Source organism: Tachypleus tridentatus, chromosome 10 (assembly GCF_004210375.1).
Source record: "Tachypleus tridentatus isolate NWPU-2018 chromosome 10, ASM421037v1, whole genome shotgun sequence".
NCBI lineage: Eukaryota > Metazoa > Arthropoda > Merostomata > Xiphosura > Limulidae > Tachypleus > Tachypleus tridentatus.
Window position 1 is genome coordinate 101476954 of NC_134834.1, and position 23287 is coordinate 101500240.

The following is a 23287-nucleotide window of genomic DNA, read 5'->3' on the forward strand; positions in this document are numbered from 1 at the left end:
GTTGGTCTTTGGCAGTAAGTTTAAGTAAAAGCTAAATAAGTATATAAATGATTAAGGCTTGCTTTAAAATTTTGTATTTATTATTTTAAATTCATTTAGTTTCGAGGATGGAACAGCTAAGATGGACCAACAGGTCCTATGTTGTTGCAAAACATTGTTATATGCCATATGTTTCTACCTTTTTTATATTAATTAGAAATAAAAATGATCATATGTCTTGTAAAATTACCTGATTCTTACCAGTCACTAACAATAAACTGTAGAACAACAAATGACAGTTCCAGTTGTGAATTTTGTTTAAATTAGTTTTTCTTTTAACTACTTTATAAAAATACAAATATGTAATTAACAAGAACAATAATTATTAAGACTAACTGAATAACAAAACATTAAACATTTACCTCACAAAGGTTCATAATCTCAACAAGAACACTATATATTCAAATAGAACACTTTATTTCTTCATCAATTCACAGAGAATATATTAAAGTTAAGACAATAAATTTGATGGAATCTCTACAACCTACTTTTGTATTCAACTTTAAAAACGTGTTTAAATTGTGAACTTTAATTCCCTTCTTAATGTGAATAATTTCTCTTCTATTTAGTGATGGGCAGTTAAACTGAGTTCAAGTACACCACTCTCAAGATCTTCTTGTCTCCATATTTCAATGTATTAAATAAAAGATCACTATTCTACTCCTGAAAAACTGTCATCACATGAAACATGTTACAGTAAATAATCAAATAAGATATTTGTAATACGAGTACACCAGTGAAGAACGTTTACAAAGTCAAAATGTTCTGTTCCAAGCTTTAGTCCATGCTTTTACTCAAAACTTCACATTTAAAGGCTGAAATATGCTCTATTGAAAACAGTAATTGATCAATTGCATTTTTTTAAAGGAATTGCATAAAATTGTATGCGAGTATCACTGTCTGGCCACCAGAATAAAAACCAAGCAAAGAATCTATAGTTTTCACAAGTATTTTAGAAACATGAACTGAACTATACAAAACAAGTGTACCACACTGGTGACTAATTTAAGTTTTGTGTATGTGTAGATTAGATTACAGAATGAAAACTACATATTAAAAAGCTGATTACTGCAAAAAATGAAAGTAAATACTATACAATTATGTACAAAATAATAATGGTAGACACTTATATTACAGTTTTTACTTCAAAAGAACCTTCTTAGAGATTTTGAAAATAAAAAAACAACTGAATTTAACAATTCACAAACACACAGTTTTTAATCTGAGCCACTGAAACCACTTGATGTGTGAATGAATACAAGAAGCCAAATAACTTTATATATATATATGAATGTATGTGTGTATATATAAAGTGATTTAATAAAAAATAAAATTCAGTAACACATTATGTGATTAACAAATATTTTGGAAATCAAATAATCCACAACCTTTTACAAACAACAATAGTGTGTTTGTAAATTATTACAACACTAGTAACAGTGCTTTGACTGATTTTTAGAAGAGGATCAGAACTGTTAACCTACATAAAACATAGAGAGCAGGGCCTTTTAAACATTGACATCATTAAAAAAAAGTACATACTATAAAAACTATAACTGTAACAACATGGTATGGTATCACTTGACTGATACAAGCAGGGCAAATGGTAGGATCTCATAAATGTGGTATTAAAATTACAAGTCCATTTGGTAACATAAAGGCTTTGATTGGGGTATAACATTTTAAAGCTGAGTCCAACCGGTGGAAGCCATGTTTAAATGTCCGCTTTCCTTTCTATGAGACATGTTTATCTGTTCACATGCAGTAGTCCAGCATCCATGTATACACCTGTTCAGGGAGATGGTTAGAACCAACAAGGTAATGTATCGTGGAGTCTACGACACAGGGGTCATAATACTGTGATGAATTGGTACAACACTATCAATATTATTACTAATTTTAACATTAAAAGTAGTTAAAATTCTCACTAAACAAAACAAAAATATCATAAGTAAAGCAAACAATGGTAGATGAAACATCTTTCTACCAACTATTGTCAACAAAATCTTAACACAGTAAAAGGGGAAAAAATGACTAAACCTTTACCTCATAGAAGGACTTTGTTACTGACCATTCATGACAAAAGAAGTTAATTCTTGTCTAGTATGACTGTAGGTCATCTTATCAGATCATATGAGTAACTGAAATAACTTATTTAACTTCTTTTACTGATGCTGATATTACTAACAGACTAGCTCAAGGTTCAGTTCTCCTTAAATATATACAAAATCATGTTATATGCAGAATGACTAATTCTGTCATCACCACAGCAATCATATTATAATTGAAAGGTGCTCAGTCTAAAGCTTTGGTCTAAATACTGCAGAAGAAACAAGTGTACCAGAGTAATATGGCCATCTTTTCAGGGGATCTTGTACAAAAGAATCTGTAATAAGGAAAGAATTATTAACAATAAAACACATTTAACAGTTTTGTATATATTATTTACATTTATAATGAGTTTGCTTTTAAATATACAACAAATACATATCTCAAAGTAAGGCATATTTGATGATTTGTTAACTTTATTTATTTATTGTAAAAGACAGGTAGTTTAGTTCTTCTTTAAGCTTACTAGACTGTGTGATATAATGTACATTTACACATGTTCATCAGCACTGAGATTAGTTTGTCTAAAGCCATATAACTTATAACTCTAACTAGTCAGACATTAATTAGTCCTGAGTTTACTTTTTTATATAAATACTTATTATAGAATACTGAAGTGTGAAAGTCACACCTGAAGTTTTTAAATTACAACAATCATCAGTACCAATGATGTAATAAAGTGCAACACACCCAAGTGTACAGAGATTAATAGTTTTCTACATAAATCTTTACAGAGTAATTATTACAAAAGAAGACAACACAATTTGAATATCTGACACTGTAAATACAAAGAATACTCACTAATATCTTGTAGTATAATGTCCAGTTGGTGTCCATTGGGAACCACCAAAGTCTGACCATTCCTACAAAATTAAGAAACATTAGACTTTTAGTAATTTCAATATTTTTTCCCTAAAGTTACAGTAAAACATAGTTTAGGTTCTACTACCTAAAAGCTTGTAAGAAAATTGTTAGACACACAACATAAAGTGGAAAGATTAGAACTACTACACTGAACTAACAGTTTACAAATAGTTTATATGAAATGTAATATGTTACTATCATAGCCTATATGCTATACCAGGTTAAACATAAAATATCTACCATCCATATTCTGCATAAAATTAAAACAACTTGAATAATAAAAGACATGCTATGTGCTTACAGGTTCAATACCCTTTATACAGCCAAAAGTACCATTGAAATGAAGTAAAGTACTAGTACTAGAACCAAAGTACAATTTAGATGGAATATAGAGTGAATACAAGTGCAACCAATATCTTGTTTGTTTATCATTAAGCATGAAGCTATAAAAGTCCCACAAGATGAAACATTATTTTTAGCAATATAAACTATGACTTATTGTTGAGACACTTAGGAACCCCACACTTTGTATACAACTAGAAGCACAATTTATATGTAATGTAAATACTAGTATGAATTAAACAAGCACAGAAACAAAGATGATATTAGTAATATACTAAACAGACAATCAGTTGAAGTACAGTAAATGTAATATTTCAATGTAATTTTTCTTACAATACCTACATTAAAGACTCGTGGAGTCTGGCTACAGCAGAGATAAAAAACAAGGTTATAAGATCCATTAAACAGCCATGCGTGCATATAAACAATTTCATTTTAATTGTGAGGACAACATTCTGGTGAATAATGAAGCCAAGATGTCATAAAAATAAAGTAATAAGACTTGTCAAGCAACCATGTGTTTTATAAATGTGTTTCATTTTAACTGAATTGATAACACACTGGTGCCTAACTGTTCCAAAGCACAATATCCCTTCAAGAAAACACACAAGTATAAAATTTCTGTGAAATGTTACCACTTCACATGAAACTGTCAAAAAGATTAATGAAAGACCAATATTTTGTGGGAAGTAACATGTCCACGATGAATTTGAAGTATATTATGAAAAAAAAAGTGACCTAAGGTCAGAATAAAATATCATTGAACACTTGGCAAGTGAGTATTTGCACTCAAAACCATCTGTGAGATGTAGAAATCAGTAACTTCGAGCTATTGTTTTCATGAAAACAAAAGCCCTTGTGAAGCACTTTCAACATCAGATTGACTGCTGAGTAAACATTAGCCAAGTGTTACATAAAAATAAGTAAAACAAATTCTCTATAAAAGCTGAAGAGAGTTTAGTGTCCGTGCTGATGAGTTCTACTAAACCGATAGTTGAACCATAAATACATTATTAACCATCTAGTTTTACTTTATGTCTAAATTTTTTATGTATGGTGAAAGGTGTTTTTAAGTACTTGGAGGTACAAAATCAAAAGATCCTTAAATTAACTTGTTTCTTATGGTGACACATTTCTGTACAAAAAGGTTTTTACTTAGTTACATTTAAATTTTTAATTAAGCTACTTTACAATAAAAGTTTGTCAATGAAACAAGCATTAAAACTGACATTATAATTTAGTTTTATATTATCTAGGTTTTAATTTTTTTATTTCAAAGAAAATCTTGAAGAAAAATTCTTAAAGTTTTGTTTTATTCTCTTGTGATCCACAAGTTCACAAAATGTTAAATTTGTCTTTGTAGTTCAACAGTTATTGACTCGTGCTAACCCTACATACATTGAAAGGATCTTGGTTCAATGCTCTCTCTAGATATTCTTTTATCACGTTACGTAAGACACATTCATAGAAAGGAGAAATAAACTTCTTGGAAATCTTGACAGATACAATGTCAACTTTGTATAGACAGAGATGCACTTCCTCAGACAATTGTACTTAGTTGAGCTACATGTTTATAACCAGTGGAAAGTAAGCTTGTTTGTAGTACATTCTTTTAACTCTTATTTGAAAATTGATATAACAAATTATAAGAAGAACTAGTCGGATTTCTTAATATTGTTGCTGCTTTGGTTCTTTAACACTGTTTCTCACTTTGAAATATGTTAGTTAGATACACAATTACATTGTATTTAGGTTTTAGCTTTATAAATTACTTTATTATGTGTTATTCATGTTTTAAAATGCATATTTGAAAGGTCTGTTACTTTTTCTAAAATTGTACATAAATCAACGCCTGCTCGGTTCACAAGAGATAGTGTAATATGCAAACACGACCACAGTCTGCTGAGGGCTATGCTTTCTCTGCCCACTATATGGCAATATTGGTCAGGAATGCCTATTAATGTGTGATATGATAACTAACAGCACTAAAGAACAGTGTGGATGACTGAAATACTGGTTAGCTTACATCACATAATTTATACTTTAATATTGCACAATCTGCTAAAACATTACAGGAACAAAAAAAGTGTAAAAAACTGGATGATGAATCAATTTTTTCCACAATTGTAAATCTATGATAATATCCCAGTACACTTCCTTTAATATTCATACCTTGGCTCTTTTGTCACAGCTCCCAATTTCACTAAATTATGAACACAATTGTTGAGAATATCTAAAGAAAGACTTCGGTAGTCTCTAATTTCACCTTGTAGTAAAGCCCCCTCCACAGCTACCTGACACTGTTTTACAGTTTCAGACAAAGTCTCCGGGTTAGACACCAGCTTTGAAGACAGAAGATGTTGACAAGCAATCTAAAAAAAAGGAAAAAAAGTACATCCCATATCCAGTTTAACAACTAAGCAAATACATCTGATCTTTGTGTGTGTGTATATATACAGAATTTGAACAATATTTTGGAAATAAGCATATTGTTGATGAAGAACAGACATGAAGAAATCTACAACTTTATCATGACTGATACAACCATATAGAAATATAAGTGAAACATATTTATGATGGCAATAAACATGGGCACAGACTGTGGCCTCAAAACATGGTAAAATTTAATTCATATTGTAAATAAAGTACTATAAGTGAAAATTACACCAACTTTTCAATAGACCTTTCATCCAATTAAATGACAGATTCCTAAAATAGTAGATGTTACAAGACTCACTAACAATAGCTCTACCATATATTGTGTGGACATGTTATCATGTATCATGTAGTTGACATTTATCATATACTGTGTAGTTGACATATTATTATATTCTGTGGCCAACATATCATATATAGTACAATTGACATATCATATACTGTGTAGTTGACATTATCATACAGTGCATGGTTGAAATATCATATATTGTGTGGCTGACATGTATAGTGCATGGTTGAAATGTCATGTACAGTATGGTCAACATATCACATTGTGTAGCTGACATATATACAGTATGGTCAACATATCACATTGTGTGGCTAACATATATAGAGTATGGTCAACATATCACATTGTGTGGCTGACATATATACAGTATGGTCAACATATCACATTGTGTGGCTGACATATATACAGTATGGTCAACATATCACATTGTGTGGTTGACATATATACAGTATGGTCAACATATCACATTGTGTCGCTGACATATATACAGTATGGTCAACATATATACAGTATGGTCAACATATCACATTGTGTGGTTGACATATATACAGTATGGTCATCATATCACATTGTGTCGCTGACATATATACAGTATGGTCAACATATCACATTGTGTCGCTGACATATATACAGTATGGTCAACATATCACATTGTGTGGCTGACATATATACAGTATGGTCAACATATCACATTGTGTGGTTGACATATATACAGTATGGTCAACATATCACATTGTGTGGTTGACATATATACAGTATGGTCAACATATCACATTGTGTGGCTGACATATATACAGTATGGTCAACATATCACATTGTGTGGCTGACATATATAGAGTATGGTCAACATATCACATTGTGTGGCTGACATATATAGAGTATGGTCAACATATCACATTGTGTGGCTGACATATATAGAGTATGGTCAACATATCACATTGTGTGGCTGACATATATAGAGTATGGTCAACATATCACATTGTGTGGCTGACATATATAGAGTATGGTCAACATATCACATTGTGTGGTTGACATATATACAGTATGGTCAACATATCACATTGTGTGGTTGACATATATACAGTATGGTCAACATATCACATTGTGTGGTTGACATATATACAGTATGGTCAACATGTATACAGTATGGTCAACATATCACATTGTGTGGTTGACATATATACAGTATGGTCAACATATCACATTGTGTGGTTGACATATATACAGTATGGTCAACATATATACAGTATGGTCAACATATCACATTGTGTGGTTGACATATATACAGTATGGTCAACATATCACATTGTGTGGTTGACATATATACAGTATGGTCAACATATCACATTGTGTCACTGACATATATACAGTATGGTCAACAGATCACATTGTGTGGCTAACATATATACAGTATGGTCAACATATCACATTGTGTCGCTGACATATATACAGTATGGTCAACATATCACATTGTGTCGCTGACATATATACAGTATGGTCAACATATCACATTGTGTCGCTGACATATATACAGTATGGTCAACATATCACATTGTGTCGCTGACATATATACAGTATGGTCAACATATCACATTGTGTAGCTGACATATATACAGTATGGTCAACATATCACATTGTGTGGTTGACATATATACAGTATGGTCAACATATCACATTGTGTCGCTGACATATATACAGTATGGTCAGCATATCACATTGTGTGGTTGACATATGTACAGTATGGTCAACATATCACATTGTGTGGTTGACATATATACAGTATGGTCAACATATCACATTGTGTGGTTGACATATATACAGTATGGTCAACATATCACATTGTGTGGTTGACATATATACAGTATGGTCAACATATCACATTGTGTGGTTGACATATATACAGTATGGTCAACATATCACATTGTGTGGTTGACATATATACAGTATGGTCAACATATATACAGTATGGTCAACATATCACATTGTGTCGCTGACATATATACAGTATGGTCAACATATCACATTGTGTAGCTGACATATATAGAGTATGGTCAACATATCACATTGTGTGGTTGACATATATACAGTGTGGTTCACGTTATCATATATTGTCAGGTTAACATGTTATCGCATATTGAGTGGTTCACGTGTTATCATATACTGAGTGGTTCACACGTTATCATATACTGAGTCGTTCACGTGTTATCATATTGAGTGGTTCACGTGTTATCATATAGAGTGGTTCACGTGTTATCATATAGAGTGGTTCACGTGTTATCATATTGAGTGGTTCACGTGTTATCATATAGAGTGGTTCACGCGTTATCATATTGAGTGGTTCACGTGTTATCATATAGAGTGGTTCACACGTTATCATATTGAGTGGTTCACGTGTTATCATATACTGAGTGGTTCACACGTTATCATATATTGAGTGGTTCACACGTTATCATATATAGAGTGGTTCAAACGTTATCATATAGAGTGGTTCACACGTTATCATATATTGAGTGGTTCACACGTTATCATATATAGAGTGGTTCAAACATTATCATATAGAGTGGTTCACACGTTATCATATAGAGTGGTTCACACGTTATCATATAGAGTGGTTCACACGTTATCATATACCGAGTGGTTCACACGTTATCATATACTGAGTGGTTCACACGTTATCATATACTGAGTGGTTCACACGTTATCATACTGAGCGGTTCACACGTTATCATATACCGAGTGGTTCACACGTTATCATATATTGAGTGGTTCACACGTTATCATATATAGAGTGGTTCAAACATTATCATATAGAGTGGTTCACACGTTATCATATAGAGTGGTTCACACGTTATCATATACTGAGTGGTTCACACGTTATCATATAGAGTGGTTCACACGTTATCATATACGGAGTGGTTCACACGTTATCATATAGAGTGGTTCACACGTTATCATATACTGAGTGGTTCACACGTTATCATATACTGAGTGGTTCACATGTTATCACGTATTCTCCTCTACTTTCATTTACAAGTTCTTATATAATTTTTTTCCTGTTCACACTAAAGTTCCTTCACCTTCTCTGGGAGCAAGACCAGCTTACTGGTTCTTGTCAGTAATAAACAGATTAATTCAATAATAATCAATACCTGGTGGTCAAAATCCTTGTTTTAATTGTGATGTGTTTCAAAATAAATAAATTGATAAAACATTACATTTCACCAACTTCCAGTTAACCCTTTTACAATGGGCTCTGTACAAAATACACAAGTTTGTATCCACATATTAAGTATTTATACCATGCCTATGTCTATCTCCACAAAATCTGAAAAACTTTTAGTAATGATACCAAGCCTCTTGCACACAGAAAATCATAATTTTAATGAAGTGTTTTTACTAAAGATTTGTTTGTGAAAATATCAAGTCTGTTTTGTTACTAGTCCAAGTGTGAAGTGGTTTTCGTGTTATCATTAAAAAACTATTTTTAATCCCAGAAATCTCAAATATTAAAGCCTCATAAGTACATTTCAAATGTCTGTTTTCAGTAGGAGTTTATATTTGATATGTTATTTTCTCTAAGTATGTGGGGTCAGTAAATTAGACTGACCTCAAAATCACCATAAAAAATTAGGAAATAAATATACATTATGCTTTTTTCATTCTAGAATTATTACAAGTTATAACATGAAAACAAATGTTTAGTCTCAATAGACTATACATCATCACATTAAACATTTATTATAATGACTTTCCAGTCATGCCTGGCTAACATTACAGAACTTGCATTGACATAGCTCACGTGCACTTGTGTTACATATCCAATACTATAAAACTGTCCTTTACAAATTTATCTGTTTTGGCTGTGTGTCAGTGGACTTGTATTTTGTAAAATACAATAACATTTCAGTTTTAATACATTATATATACATATATATTGATTATTACTATTTACAAATAAATTATTAAACTTATTTTTTGTGAATGTAAAACAGTAAATGATGAAACAAACAATTATCTCTTCTAGCTATGGCCTCTGTACTTAGTTGTAGCTTCTCGTAGCTTGTACTAAGCCGTAAGACATTTCACAAATGGAGGATGTGAAACAAAATAATTTTTTTAGGTTTTATATATACATTTGAATAATCAAAAAATCATAAATTGCAATGTTGATACCACAGAATTCCACTATAACTTATCAAGTTTAGTGACAAAGCTGTATTTTGATCTAAAAAATATAAACTTTTGAGCAGGCTAAAAACACAACCTACCTCGTTGAAATCTTATTTTGAAAGAATGAGATAGCATCTTTACACATGAAAATGGCTGAAAACGCCACAAGGGGGACATTCTGAACTATCAATTGGTTATTCACATCTTATACAGAAGTAAGTGTGTATAAGGGACCTGAGAGGGGACCGTTATGTTTCATTCACTACATGAGTGATATTTCAGTAAACAGAAAAGACAGGAGGTTTTTAATTTATATTCTAGCTTGTTAATATTAGTAATTTGAGTTTTCAATTCATAAGAAACTACAGATTTAGTATTTTGACATTACAAACATCTAATACAAACCAGTGCTGTATTCAACATACCATGTGACACAAAAAATGATGTTTGTGTTATTTTACTATTTACTTTTGGATTAAGAAATTGAATAATGCCTAACATAAAAATCTGAATTATAATCTACAATTTGACACTAAACTTATGGACATAAATTCATAAAACAGTAGTTCAATAAAATGTGGTATGCGAGTCAACAATCATGAAAACATGGTCTTTGACCCATCACCTGTAGCAACAGGGTTAACACCATAATAATTCTTGTCAAGCAACTTGCTAATAGAAATAGTGTTTCAATCACTATCATATCTGTTGTATTCTAACCAGCCATAAATGCCCTTGTATAGGACAACAAGTTACGGTGGTATTATATATATAGGAAATACTGTGGTTCACATATTGTTTTTTTAAATTTCACTCATGAATGCTTATAAATAATTTTAGACAGCTCCATAACACATATCTTTAGTGATGAGCATTATGCAATATGAACAACCATTTTCTGTTCAACTATTAAAAGTGTTGTAGCAACATTAGTAACCAGTAAGTAAAAGAATAAGATGTAAAATCACACACCCATTTACATGCAACCCCTAAAAATGTCACATAATAAGAAAACACATTTTGAGGTTGACACAGATACATTTTTACACACCTGTAAGGCGTGGTCCTCCTACCATCTACACATTTGCACTTACTATGTCTACATTGTACATAATCTGCTATATAATTTCTGTTGTTTATAATTCACATTCATTTGTAATATAAACCTTTATTTCAATAACTACATTACTACACAGCACTAAAACACCAATACTGCACACAGGATTATGTAATTTCATTGTTATTAATAAGTTAATTTCTTCTAATGTCTCAGTAAAGAAGATTTAACATGATATAGTTTTTGTGAAATATTAGCCACGAAAGAAATTAGCACAATGGATCAGTGAACACATTACATACCTTTCTGAAGACCCAAGGGCTTCTAAACAGTTAACCTATTCTTTAACAGTAAAAAGGGAAATACAATAAACTATTCCAATGTACTCACGTTTCTGGGCATTTTAAAATGTTTTTGTGAAAGTATTATTAAAATATTCTTATTATAAGTAGAGTTATATAAATACTTTATATTTTATATTATTATTATTATTATTTATATTACTGTCTCATGTTTAAACAAACTTCTACCCAACCTATTATAACTTAATAAAGTTTCTTATTTTCACTGCAAGTCATAAAAATTTAGCACTCGAATGTAAAGAACAAATTCTCAACTGTTTGTAGTAATACCTTTACACAGAAACAGTTTTGTAAAAATGTTTTTACCTTATACCCTTCAAGAAATGGAGATAAAAGAACAAATTCTCTATCTCAACTATTTGTAGTAATACCTTTACACAGAAACAGTTTTGTAAAAATGTTTTTACCTTATAACCTTCAAGAAATGGAAATGAAAGAACAAATTTTCTATCTCAACTATTTGTAGTAATACCTTTACACAGAAACAGTTTTGTAAAAATGTTTTTACCTTATAACCTTCAAGAAATGGAAATGAAAGAACAAATTTTCTATCTCAACTATTTGTAGTAATACCTTTACACAGAAACAGTTTTGTAAAAATGTTTTTACCTTATAACCTTCAAGAAATGGAGATAAAACTGATGCCAACAAGTTTAATTTCCACCGTAAACTATCTGGTGTTTTATCTAAAAAAATTCGGCTTTCTTCATGGCACAGAATCTCTTGGTTCTGAAACACCTCCAATGCACTAAGCATGCCCTGTAATTGAAATGGACAACTTTACAACCTGAACAGTCGACACGTGAATGAACTTACCACATTTTATATATGTGTGAACACTACTTGGATTTTTGTTTAGTTCTAACCATGCATATTGTCATTACTGAAACAATAATGTTTCCTTCTTAACAATTTTACCATGGCATTATAAAAAGATAGTAACTGAATTATATTCATTTGGATCTTAAACAAAACAAACTATAAAAAATATAGACTGGCAAATCCATTATAACCAGTCCCACATATTTAGGAAACACTTTATTTACTTAACGTAATAACAGGCTAATCATCTAGCTGTTGTGTGACTGCTTCAGCCTTATTACTGCAGAGATGTAGTTATATTATAACCAGTCTACAAGGAAATGGAAAAGACCACAAACTCTCTCCTTCTTAACCTGAAGATGACCTGGGAAGGTCGAAACGTTGTTCTCTCCTTATCAGTAAAAGTGTTAATACCCATACCAGCTGTTATACAGAGTTAGTCAGTTGATTTTACTGACATTATAATCACCAAAACCCAGAAAATGAAAATAAATTTAAATTACCCTTTCTTCTTTCTAGGATGACATCAATTTGTGACACAATACTACATTCATTTATCCTAACTCATATCAATTTGTGACACAATACTACATTCATTTATCCTAACTCATATCAATTTGTGACACAATACTACATTCATTTATCCAAACAGTATACATCTATTTATAATTAAATTTTATTGTTTTATTGCTATTTGAACCATGTCTAACTACTATTCACTCCATGATAAATTGTAAATCACCAGGTGAATGTGGAACTCACATTATTCTATCTAATTAAGTTATCCACAAGCCGCACATGTGTGTGCCTTTTGAATCATTTTTTATTAACATCCCAGTTCATAGAGGCAGCCTGCTTCAGAGGACAAATCCAGAAGGAATGCACCAACAGGGAAAGTGAAAAAGAGGTAAGTAGGCTATGAGAGTGGGAAAAACAAAAGGTATGGAATAAGGCCACCCAGTAGTCTACAATCGAAGAGACAGAAGATCCTCAGTCAAAAAGCCAAGTAAGAAAACCTGCAATATGAGGATCAGCTGAAAACCTTTGACCCAGAGACCAAAGGCAGAAAACATACCATTAACACTGATACATTTTCATGGAAGAAAAGGTGAGAGGAGCCTAATGGAGGACAGGAAGAACTGGACAAAGCACCAGTGACCGAGGTTGCAAAGAAGGGAGGGAGACAGAAGAAGGTAGTACAAGTGTAAGTTTGAGCTGGAGAAGCCACAGAAATCACAGATGAATCAACCACTAAGAAGCAATCAGAAGGACTTGACATGTTGTGGTATGGATGATTGAAATTACTCAGTGAAGATAATGTATGGGAAGATAAACACATATATATTTATTGGTCCAATCCTGAATGAAAGCATCAAAATCTAGATTGAGAGGATGAGGAACCAGAGATAATTTGTGGTTGAGGAATGTGCAAAGGCATCTATGTGAGAAGCACCCCACTGAAGATAAAGCAATTGGAAAACAGGAGGATCAAGAGACTACTCTGATGGACAAAAATCATGATCAACAAGAAGACTGAAAGCACCTGGAACATGACACATAATGATATGAATATCTTGCTTGTGGGCCCAAAAAAGAAGATCCAATATATGAAAGAAAATGTAGAAATTAAAAATGGGTGACACCTTTGTGATTGAGATAAGCAATCACTGTAGAATTTTGCAGTTGATAATTACCAAACAGTGCCTGCCCAAACAGAGAAAATAAACCAAAGCCCAAATGAACAGTTAGAAGTTCTACGGCATTGAGATGAGGAATCTGGTGAAAGCTCAATTGTGCAAATGTGTTTACCTTTGGCAATCAGTGGGTTATTTGGTTTTCATCAGTGAACTTGTCATCACATTTTTTTCTCCACCTTCTTTGTCTTGAATACTCATTTCCTTCCCTCTGCGTCATGATCCCATTACTACCCACTGTCTGTGAAAAGCAGTAAAAGACTTTTTATCTCAACAGGCAACAGGCCTGTTCATCATCTTTCTCCAGGTTTTTATTCCTGGCTGTTTGTTTTCCCCTAAGAAAATAGAATACTGGGCTTGTAATAAATACGTCCTGTCCCAATCGATTTTTCAGTTTTCCCCACTGTACCATGGAATCATTTCTCCGTTTCAAGTAGGCCTTTTCACTGTGTTTCTGCATGACTAAGGTGAATGTTGCAAATTCTTACTTGGCATATTCTGATAACTTAGCAGATGTGACCATATCTTTAGTTTGTTCATTGCAGGGTAACTTATCAGTTTTGTGCAATAATAACTTTGGACTTGCTTTGGCCCTGTATATTTTTTGTTTGGTGGTCTGAGTAGTTGCTTGTCACCTACATGCTCTTGGATTGCATGTTCATCATTACTTGGATGACTGACAACTGTTCGTTTGATCTGAACACAAGTCCACCCATCACACTCATCAGTTGTTCCTGGAAGTGGCTTAAGTTGCTTGGTTAATCAAACTTAAAAAGCCATTCCTCCAACCTACTCAATATATCTGTTCCATTTGGGTGTATTTTCAACACCAACCTTGGTCAGGTTCCAACTTTCTCCCCTTAAACTTAGTTTGGTGAAGCATTTAGTTCTCTACACTCTTACTGCTCCCTTTGTTACAGCTTGCAATTTTCTACTGTTTTTGGGAATATGGACTTTTGTTGCAGCCTTTATCCCTTTATGTCATGCTCATGTGTAAGCTCTTCACAATGAGTGAAATACTGCATAGAATCCTTTTGAAGGCTCTTATTACTCTTCCTATTACCCTAGTTGACAAGTGTCCCACTTCCTCCTCCCTGTTCACACTTACAAGTGTTTCTGAGGGCTCTTATTACTCTTCCTATTACCCTAGTTGGCAGGTGTCCCACTTCCTCCTCCCTGTTCACACTTACAAGTGTTTCTGAAGGCTCTTATTACTCTTCCTATTACCCTAGTTAGCAGGTGTCCCACTTCCTCCTCCCTGTTCACACTTACAAGTGTTTCTGAGGGCTCTTATTACTCTTCCTATTACCCTAGTTAGCAGGTGTCCCACTTCCTCCTCCCTGTTCACACTTACAAGTGTTTCTGAAGGCTCTTATTACTCTTCCTATTACCCTAGTTAGCAGGTGTCCCACTTCCTCCTCCCTGTTCACACTTACAAGTGTTTCTGGAGGCTCTTATTACTCTTCCTATTACCCTAGTTAGCAGGTGTCCCACTTCCTCCTCCCTGTTCACACTTACAAGTGTTCACAGATGCATTCTTTCTGGGATAGGGACACGAGTCGATCAACAGCAGACTTCAGGGTGTAGATTATGATGGAGATTTTTTTTTCTCCAAAAAACTTTCTGTGGGAAGAGTTGTTTATTTTTAACATTTCTCCCCACCAACACATTTTTCTTTCTCCACTAAACTCTCACCTTATTTTCCAAGAAATCATGTTACATGAATTGACACTACTTGACCCTAAACTTACAGACAAGCATTAAATTAGAAGTTAAATGATGTCTTACTCAGATGCAAGATCCATTACTTTTTGATGCTCAACATTTACTTCTATAATATTTATACTAAACGTACTCAATCTAAGCTAACTAACAAAAATTTCAAGCTCAGAAAAAAAAAAGTAAAATACATTTACTGACCTCTAAACTCTTCTTATTTTCAAACACAAATTCTCTCTGGAAGATCTTCTGCAGTACTTGATATCGGCTAAATAAAGATTCTAAAAACAAACAAAAAACATATACTATAAAAAATGTCACTGTACATGGTTTGATCTATTGATGGGCAGACATTAAAGAGTGAATTGCTTATGGGGTACCATATCTCTGGCTGCATAACAAGACATCTCAAAGAGATCATTAATAAAGAGATTAATTTTTTTACACCTCGAATATAATAAAGCGTAAAAGCTGAAAACGTTTCCTTACTACTGAAAACTACATATTTTGACATATGTGTGAAACAATGTACCAGCATATAGACCATCAAAAATAACAGGGCAAGTACTACTACTCCCACTCCAATAGTATATCTCCCTTCATAGTTAACTGAAATAAACAAGTTTTGTGAAATCAACCTTTACCAACAAGAAGGCAGAAAAGTGCAGTTGAGGCAGTCAGATCTTTCTATATTCCTTTGTGAACCAATCAAAATTAAGATGAAATGCAATTATGACAAAGTCATAGAATAAATAATGGTAAAAATCAGTTAGATTAACAACTTCTAATATACAAAAAAGCCAGTGCTTTTTGGTAAAACTACATTCCAGTAATGGCTTTTAAGTTATGTCGCCTAGCAACAAAAGTATAACCTAATATTGTTGTTGGTCCATGTACTGAAAATATTAAATGATATGTATAGACAAAGAAACTGGAAAAAAAAATTTGATTTCTTAGTTTAGTCATCTTTACTAAAATAGGTTTTTTTTTGTTAAAACAGTTGGTGATATCACAGAAAATAACTTAATTCAGAAATATACTTTCAGTTTAAAACTGAATCAATATGTTTAATTTCATGATAAATTTTATGAAGTTGTCTCTAGACTAGGTGATCCCACACTACATCTTTAGGCTTATTATACCAACACTCACTTCACTTACAAGGTTTCATGACACCCTGGAACTAAAATAATAATGGGCAGACAATAATCAAATCTCCACAATGATGAGAAACTCACATAAAGTAAAAATGTTAACCTGAAGATGATGTAAGAAGGTCAAAATGTTGTTCTCTGCTTTATTAGTAAAGGTGTTAATACCCATACCAGCCGTCCTGAGATACGATAATCAAATATTCTAGCAAGGTAAATACATTTTGGATTTTATAGCTCCTACTTAAAAAAATCAAGATAAATTATGTGTGACATGACACACACTGGTTTCTACACATGCTATATTACTGAACATATTTTTACAATATATTTACAGACATCCTCTCCTTCTCTGAAGCAGTCATATACTTACTGAAACAACATTTGTTTATTGTTTTCTGTTAAGTTGATTCACCATAATTATGCTTTTGCACATTATTGCTTTGACTTTATAATAAACAAATCTTAGATGTTAATAGGCATCACAGTTCAAAGGTCAATGAAACAAAAATTAAGAAATATATGTACTGTAACATCATTTGAAATATGTAGAAGTAACATTTGTAGTTTCTTGTTATAATTTCCAGTCATTCTATAATGAAAAAAAGGGAAACTTACATTTATTTCCTAATTTTTTAAGGTGGTTACAAGACCAATCAAATCAACCACCCAAATGATCTGTTTGTACATGTTTAAAGTCTTTAGATTTAATAGTTCTAACTTTACATACAGTATATCTTCACAAAATTTGGTTAAAGTCTTTAGATTTAATAGTTCTAACTTTACATACAGTATATCTTCACAAAATTTGGTTAAAGTCTTCAGATTTAATAGTTCTAACTTTACATACAGTATATCTTCACAAAATTTGGTTAAAGTCTTCAGATTTAATAGTTCTAACTTTACATACAGTATATCTTCACAAAATTTGGTTAAAGTCTTTAGATTTAATAGTTCTAACTTTACATACAGTATATCTTCACAAAATTTGGTTAAAGTCTTCAGATTTAATAGTTCTAACTTTACATACAGTATATCTTCACAAAATTTGGTTAAAGTCTTCAGATTTAATAGTTCTAACTTTACATACAGTATATCTTCACAAAATTTGGTTAAAGTCTTCAGATTTAACAGTTCTAACTTTACATACAGTATATCTTCACAAAATTTGGTTAAAGTCTTCAGATTTAATAGTTCTAACTTTACATATAGTATATCTTCACAAAATTTGGTTAAAGTCTTCAGATTTAACAGTTCTAACTTTACATACAGTATATCTTCACAAAATTCGGTTAAAGTCTTCAGATTTAATAGTTCTAACTTTACATACAGTATATCTTCACAAAATTTGGTTAAAGTCTTTAGATTTAATAGTTCTAACTTTACATACAGTATATCTTCACAAAATTTGGTTAAAGTCTTCAGATTTAATAGTTCTAACTTTACATACAGTATATCTTCACAAAATTTGGTTAAAGTCTTCAGATTTAATAGTTCTAACTTTACATACAGTATATCTTCACAAAATTTGGTTAAAGTCTTCAGATTTAACAGTTCTAACTTTACATACAGTATATCTTCACAAAATTTGGTTAAAGTCTTCAGATTTAATAGTTCTAACTTTACATACAGTATATCTTCACAAAATTTGGTTAAAGTCTTCAGATTTAACAGTTCTAACTTTACATACAGTATATCTTCACAAAATTTGGTTAAAGTCTTCAGATTTAATAGTTCTAACTTTACATACAGTATATCTTCACAAAATTTGGTTAAAGTCTTCAGATTTAACAGTTCTAACTTTACATACAGTATATCTTCACAAAATTTGGTTAAAGTCTTCAGATTTAATAGTTCTAACTTTACATACAGTATATCTTCACAAAATTTGGTTAAAGTCTTCAGATTTAATAGTTCTAACTTTACATACAGTATATCTTCACAAAATTTGGTTAAAGTCTTCAGATTTAATAGTTCTAACTTTACATACAGTATATCTTCACAAAATTTGGTTAAAGTCTTCAGATTTAATAGTTCTAACTTTACATACAGTATATCTTCACAAAATTTGGTTAAAGTCTTCAGATTTAATAGTTCTAACTTTACATACAGTATATCTTCACAAAATTTGGTTAAAGTCTTTAGATTTAATAGTTCTAACTTTACATACAGTATATCTTCACAAAATTTGGTTAAAGTCTTTAGATTTAATAGTTCTAACTTTACATACAGTATATCTTCACAAAATTTGGTTAAAGTCTTTAGATTTAATAGTTCTAACTTTACATACAGTATATCTTCACAAAATTTGGTTAAAGTCTTCAGATTTAATAGTTCTAACTTTACATACAGTATATCTTCACAAAATTTGGTTAAAGTCTTCAGATTTAATAGTTCTAACTTTACGTACAGTATATCTTCACAAAATTTGGTTAAAGTCTTCAGATTTAATAGTTCTAACTTTACGTACAGTATATCTTCACAAAATTTGGTTAAAGTCTTTAGATTTAATAGTTCTAACTTTACGCATACAGTATATCTTCACAAAATTTGGTTAAAGTCTTCAGATTTAATAGTTCTAACTTTACATACAGTATATCTTCACAAAATTTGGTTAAAGTCTTCAGATTTAATAGTTCTAACTTTACGTACAGTATATCTTCACAAAATTTGGTTAAAGTCTTTAGATTTAATAGTTCTAACTTTACATACAGTATATCTTCACAAAATTTGGTTAAAGTCTTCAGATTTAATAGTTCTAACTTTACGTACAGTAGATCTTCACAAAATTTGGTTAAAGTCTTCAGATTTAATAGTTCTAACTTTACATACAGTAAATCTTCACAAAATTTGGTTAAAGTCTTTAGATTTAATAGTTCTAACTTTACATACAGTATATCTTCACAAAATTTGGTTAAAGTCTTTAGATTTAATAGTTCTAACTTTACATACAGTATATCTTCACAAAATTTGGTTAAAGTCTTCAGATTTAATAGTTCTAACTTTACATACAGTATATCTTCACAAAATTTGGTTAAAGTCTTTAGATTTAATAGTTCTAACTTTACATACAGTATATCTTCACAAAATTTGGTTAAAGTCTTCAGATTTAATAGTTCTAACTTTACATACAGTATATCTTCACAAAATTTGGTTAAAGTCTTTAGATTTAATAGTTCTAACTTTACATACAGTATATCTTCACAAAATTTGGTTAAAGTCTTTAGATTTAATAGTTCTAACTTTACATACAGTAAATCTTCACAAAATTTGGTTAAAGTCTTTAGATTTAATAGTTCTAACTTTACATACAGTATATCTTCACAAAATTTGGTTAAAGTCTTCAGATTTAATAGTTCTAACTTTACATACAGTATATCTTCACAAAATTTGGTTAAAATCTTTAGATTTAATAGTTCTAACTTTACATACAGTATATCTTCACAAAATTTGGTTAAAGTCTTTAGATTTAATAGTTCTAACTTTACATACAGTATATCTTCACAAAATTTGGTTAAAGTCTTTAGATTTAATAGTTCTAACTTTACATACAGTATATCTTCACAAAATTTGGTTAAAGTCTTCAGATTTAATAGTTCTAACTTTACATACAGTATATCTTCACAAAATTTGGTTAAAGTCTTCAGATTTAATAGTTCTAACTTTACATACAGTATATCTTCACAAAATTCGGTTAAAGTCTTCAGATTTAATAGTTCTAACTTTACATACAGTATATCTTCACAAAATTTGGTTAAAGTCTTTAGATTTAATAGTTCTAACTTTACATACAGTATATCTTCACAAAATTTGGTTAAAGTCTTCAGATTTAATAGTTCTAACTTTACATACAGTATATCTTCACAAAATTTGGTTAAAGTCTTCAGATTTAATAGTTCTAACTTTACATACAGTATATCTTCACAAAATTTGGTTAAAGTCTTCAGATTTAACAGTTCTAACTTTACATACAGTATATCTTCACAAAATTTGGTTAAAGTCTTCAGATTTAATAGTTCTAACTTTACATACAGTATATCTTCACAAAATTTGGTTAAAGTCTTCAGATTTAACAGTTCTAACTTTACATACAGTATATCTTCACAAAATTTGGTTAAAGTCTTCAGATTTAATAGTTCTAACTTTACATACAGTATATCTTCACAAAATTTGGTTAAAGTCTTCAGATTTAACAGTTCTAACTTTACATACAGTATATCTTCACAAAATTTGGTTAAAGTCTTCAGATTTAATAGTTCTAACTTTACATACAGTATATCTTCACAAAATTTGGTTAAAGTCTTCAGATTTAATAGTTCTAACTTTACATACAGTATATCTTCACAAAATTTGGTTAAAGTCTTCAGATTTAATAGTTCTAACTTTACATACAGTATATCTTCACAAAATTTGGTTAAAGTCTTCAGATTTAATAGTTCTAACTTTACATACAGTATATCTTCACAAAATTTGGTTAAAGTCTTCAGATTTAATAGTTCTAACTTTACATACAGTATATCTTCACAAAATTTGGTTAAAGTCTTTAGATTTAATAGTTCTAACTTTACATACAGTATATCTTCACAAAATTTGGTTAAAGTCTTTAGATTTAATAGTTCTAACTTTACATACAGTATATCTTCACAAAATTTGGTTAAAGTCTTTAGATTTAATAGTTCTAACTTTACATACAGTATATCTTCACAAAATTTGGTTAAAGTCTTCAGATTTAATAGTTCTAACTTTACATACAGTATATCTTCACAAAATTTGGTTAAAGTCTTCAGATTTAATAGTTCTAACTTTACGTACAGTATATCTTCACAAAATTTGGGTTAAAGTCTTCAGATTTAATAGTTCTAACTTTACGTACAGTATATCTTCACAAAATTTGGTTAAAGTCTTTAGATTTAATAGTTCTAACTTTACATACAGTATATCTTCACAAAATTTGGTTAAAGTCTTCAGATTTAATAGTTCTAACTTTACATACAGTATATCTTCACAAAATTTGGTTAAAGTCTTCAGATTTAATAGTTCTAACTTTTTATTTACAGTATATCTTCACAAAATTTGGTTAAAGTCTTTAGATTTAATAGTTCTAACTTTACATACAGTATATCTTCACAAAATTTGGTTAAAGTCTTCAGATTTAATAGTTCTAACTTTACTTACAGTAGATCTTCACAAAATTTGGTTAAAGTCTTCAGATTTAATAGTTCTAACTTTACATACAGTAAATCTTCACAAAATTTGGTTAAAGTCTTTAGATTTAATAGTTCTAACTTTACATACAGTATATCTTCACAAAATTTGGTTAAAGTCTTTAGATTTAATAGTTCTAACTTTACATACAGTATATCTTCACAAAATTTGGTTAAAGTCTTTAGATTTAATAGTTCTAACTTTACATACAGTATATCTTCACAAAATTTGGTTAAAGTCTTCAGATTTAATAGTTCTAACTTTACATACAGTATATCTTCACAAAATTTGGTTAAAGTCTTTAGATTTAATAGTTCTAACTTTACATACAGTATATCTTCACAAAATTTGGTTAAAGTCTTTAGATTTAATAGTTCTAACTTTACATACAGTATATCTTCACAAAATTTGGTTAAAGTCTTCAGATTTAATAGTTCTAACTTTACATACAGTATATCTTCACAAAATTTGGTTAAAGTCTTTAGATTTAATAGTTCTAACTTTACATACAGTATATCTTCACAAAATTTGGTTAAAGTCTTTAGATTTAATAGTTCTAACTTTACATACAGTAAATCTTCACAAAATTTGGTTAAAGTCTTTAGATTTAATAGTTCTAACTTTACATACAGTATATCTTCACAAAATTTGGTTAAAGTCTTCAGATTTAATAGTTCTAACTTTACATACAGTATATCTTCACAAAATTTGGTTAAAATCTTTAGATTTAATAGTTCTAACTTTACATACAGTATATCTTCACAAAATTTGGTTAAAGTCTTTAGATTTAATAGTTCTAACTTTACATACAGTATATCTTCACAAAATTTGGTTAAAGTCTTTAGATTTAATAGTTCTAACTTTACATACAGTATATCTTCACAAAATTTGGTTAAAGTCTTCAGATTTAATAGTTCTAACTTTACATACAGTATATCTTCACAAAATTTGGTTAAAGTCTTCAGATTTAACAGTTCTAACTTTACATACAGTATATCTTCACAAAATTTGGTTAAAGTCTTCAGATT

The 23287-nt window shown here is 30.5% G+C and overlaps 1 protein-coding gene across 3 annotated transcripts in view; it reads right to left on the reverse strand.

Moving 5' to 3' along the window:
* Positions 1–439: 439 nt before the first annotated feature.
* LOC143229968 (dihydroxyacetone phosphate acyltransferase-like) overlaps positions 440–23287 on the reverse strand; it is a 96952-nt gene continuing 74104 nt past the window's right edge. For all 3 annotated transcript variants that reach the window (XM_076462868.1, XM_076462866.1, XM_076462867.1), the window contains exons 10-14: positions 16105–16184; positions 12278–12427; positions 5527–5726; positions 2950–3011; positions 440–2425 (exon numbers count right to left, since the gene is read on the reverse strand). In XM_076462868.1, coding sequence (XP_076318983.1) covers positions 2340–2425; positions 2950–3011; positions 5527–5726; positions 12278–12427; positions 16105–16184 — 578 coding nt within the window. In that variant the 3' untranslated portion in view covers positions 440–2339. The remainder of the gene's footprint in view (positions 2426–2949; positions 3012–5526; positions 5727–12277; positions 12428–16104; positions 16185–23287) is intronic.